Source organism: Rattus rattus, chromosome 2, assembly GCF_011064425.1.
Source record: "Rattus rattus isolate New Zealand chromosome 2, Rrattus_CSIRO_v1, whole genome shotgun sequence".
NCBI classification, from domain to species: domain Eukaryota; kingdom Metazoa; phylum Chordata; class Mammalia; order Rodentia; family Muridae; genus Rattus; species Rattus rattus.
In genome coordinates, this window is record NC_046155.1 from 9092635 (window position 1) to 9095745 (window position 3111).

The following is a 3111-nucleotide window of genomic DNA, read 5'->3' on the forward strand; positions in this document are numbered from 1 at the left end:
AAATCATATATGCAATTAAACAGAATCATGAAACTAAAAATTTAATGATTTCAGATTCCCTTTAATGTTAATACAATGGAAAACAATTACACAAATGTGTGGGAGTCAGTAACGAACAGAACCACTAACTTGTGTAGACAGAAGCCTGGGCCTCTGCCTCTCCCAGTCCATGCTGACTTTAATCCTCAGCTTCCGTAGACGCAGCTGCACTCTGAGCAGGCTCATGCTTACGACAAAACAAAGGTAGCAGAAGGACATGGCTCCCAGCACATCTACCCTGCAGAAGCTTATTCTTAGCATATATGCGGAAGCCACCCACGGTTGCAGAGTCCTTTTGAGTATAACAGGTGTTGGCAGAACCCAGCCAGCAGGCCAAACCTGGTCTGCCACTTGCCATGAGGGGCCTATGAGCTATGAGCAGTTTACATTTTTAAATAGCTACATTTCAAATTAATTTTTATTTTATGTGTATGACTGTTTTGTGTATGTATGTGTATGTGTATGTATGTATGTATGTATGTATGTATGTATGTACATATGTATGCATGTGAGTGCCTGATGCTGACAGAGGTCAGAAGTAGACAGTAAACATTGAATGTCCTGGAAATGGAATTACAGATGGTTGTGAGCTGCTATGTGGATGCTGGGAATAAAATTCTGCTCCTCTGGAAAAGTAGCCAGAGCTCTTAACTGCCGAACAATCTTTCTATCCCGCCCCTCTTTTTGTTGTTTTTGCTTTTGTTTTGTTTTGTTTTTTTGAGACAGAGTCTTACTGTATTATCTGGGTTGGCCTGGGATTTTTCTAGGTAGATCAGGCTGCTTTGGAAACTCAGAGAGATCTGCCTGCCTCTGCTTCCAGGTTGCTGGAAATTAAAATTGTAAACCACACAGGAAAAGCTTGTGGTAAAGTATTTCAATGGGATGTAAAGCCAGGCCTTTTTTTCCTCCCTGAAAACTTACTAATTTTTGAGGTATCTGCAGAAGTCAGAGGAGCGTGTTGGACCTCCTGGAACTGTCGTGAGATGCTGTATTTGGACCCAAACTCCTGTCCTCTTGAAGAGGAAGAATCTCATCTCTACCATGCGTCACACTGTCAAAACAAGGTCCAAGAATGCGAGAATTCTGAATGCTTGTGAGAGAAACTAAAAACAAACCAAACCCAAGAGTCTTGTGGCCTGTCTGTTCAGAACACAGACTCTGCTCTTGGATTTGGTTTTGTGTTCCTCCCAGGTGTAGCAGGCAGCAGTGTGCTTACTTCAGACGACTCATTATTACTCGTTATTGCTGGCTGGTGCTACTTAATGCAGTGTTTGGTCTCCGTGGAAACACACGTTAGTCCTACGTGTGGCTCCTCCTTGTGGTTGTTTACGGCTTGAACGCACGAGAACTTTGATTTTTCCTAACTCTCAGTGTACATTGGCTGATGCGCTGAATAAACTTGGCCACTGCTAAAAAAAAAAATAAAAAAAAAAAATTGTAAACCACCATGCCAGGCCTTACATAGCTCCATTTTAACTGGCTATATATAAGTACATATATAATGTCTGTAATTTTATCCCCTCAAGGCCATAAAGCTTAATCATTTTCATCTGACCTCCAAGGAATAATTGTTACTTTTCTAATCCCCAACAGGGAAGGAACATAGTGACTATTTAGTTAGGGACCGAAGCAGATGTCGGTTCTGAGACTAACTGCCCGGGCTTATGCTCTGGCTTGGCTGTGTCTCTGGTGCCAGGTGGCAGCAAGCCCCGTACTCCTCCTGGGAGCGGGTTGGGCTCTCCAGATGAGGCTGGACTGCACCAGAGTTGTTTGTAGTTGATGGGACACTCCTCAGAGAGCGTCTGAATTTTGGGCAGTACTGGTACCTTGACGTCGTCGGGGGCAACCCCACCGGTCACGAAGACAGAAATGCCAGACCAGGGCTGCACAGCTGAGCAGAGCTAGGACTGTGCCTACTCCCACGGCTGCGTGGACCAGGGTAACAGGCTTAGGCGGCATGATAAACTTGCGACAGGGCCCAAGGGAAGGGCCAGTCCAGTTCTCAGGACCCTCAACATCTGCCCCAGGAACATTGCTCTTACCAGCGTCATTAGCAGCCACTACACAAAGGACATAAGCAACCCCAGGCTTCAGTCCTTTCACCTCTGCTCTTCGAACTGTAGCATTGAGAGAGGCACTCTGCTGCGGAGCCCCGTTGCTTTCCCAAAGCAGAAGCCAGTAGTGGCTGACTGGAGAGAAGGGAGCACACCAGTGAGCCACTGCGTAGCCTTCTTCAGCCACTGTTTGCACTTCTACCAGGCGAGGAGGCTCTGGCTGCTGGTCTTCCCTGGAGAGCCCTGGGCACAGGCAGGCTACTGACCCAACCTTCTGCAGCTCCTTGCAGGGCACCTGCAGGTGGCGGCAACGGTCATAGTTGCAACGGACAGCTAAGGAAGGTGTAGTTCCTGTCACATCATCTTCTTCCCCTTCCTGGTAGTCTTCCATGGTCACTATCTGAGCTTGGGAAACCAAGGAGGTGGTCATGGCCACCAGCCACAGAAGAGAAAGAGAGCCCAACATGGAATCTGGAAGGGAAGGAGTGAGTGGGTAAATGCTCAGCCTTGCCTTCCAGGACAAGACCTGTGTGGAAAACACGACATAGGATCAAGTTGGGCAAAAGAAAGAGGCGGGCTGAGACATACAGTCACTGTCAATTGGCTTCTGAAGCCAGTGTTCTAGGGCTTTTTGTTTGTTTTGTTTTAGGCTTGTCTAAGGCTGCCCTTCAACTCCTCCTGTCCACACCTCCAAATCATTAGCATTATTAGTGCGCGTCACAAATGACTGTTTCATTTGGGATAAAAATAATGAAGTACAGCCCCCCAGGAGAGACAGCTGTTTGGGAAGCACCATGCAAAGTGCCTGAAGCAGGCATCATATGGGTAAACAAAAGTGCTGGGGAAAGAGGAAGAGGAAAGGAATCATTTAGTTCAGGGAGGAAAGTCGAGTCTGCGGCCACCCTAGACCAATGACCAAGCTAGGGCTATGCTTAGTGAGATTCACAGAACTCCAGAGAGAAGACAGGAGATAGAAGGACGAAAGGGTTAGTGGAGGACACTGGAGTCCTCACTCCCA

General features: G+C 47.1%; 1 protein-coding gene across 1 annotated transcript; it reads right to left on the minus strand.

Moving 5' to 3' along the window:
* Window positions 1-1479: 1479 nt before the first annotated feature.
* Lrrn4cl (LRRN4 C-terminal like) lies at window positions 1480-2562 on the minus strand. The gene has a single exon (XM_032895344.1). It carries the CDS (start codon window positions 2557-2559, stop codon window positions 1831-1833), a length of 729 nt encoding a protein of 242 aa, XP_032751235.1. The 5' UTR covers window positions 2560-2562; the 3' UTR covers window positions 1480-1830.
* Between the last annotated feature and the right edge of the window lie 549 nt (window positions 2563-3111).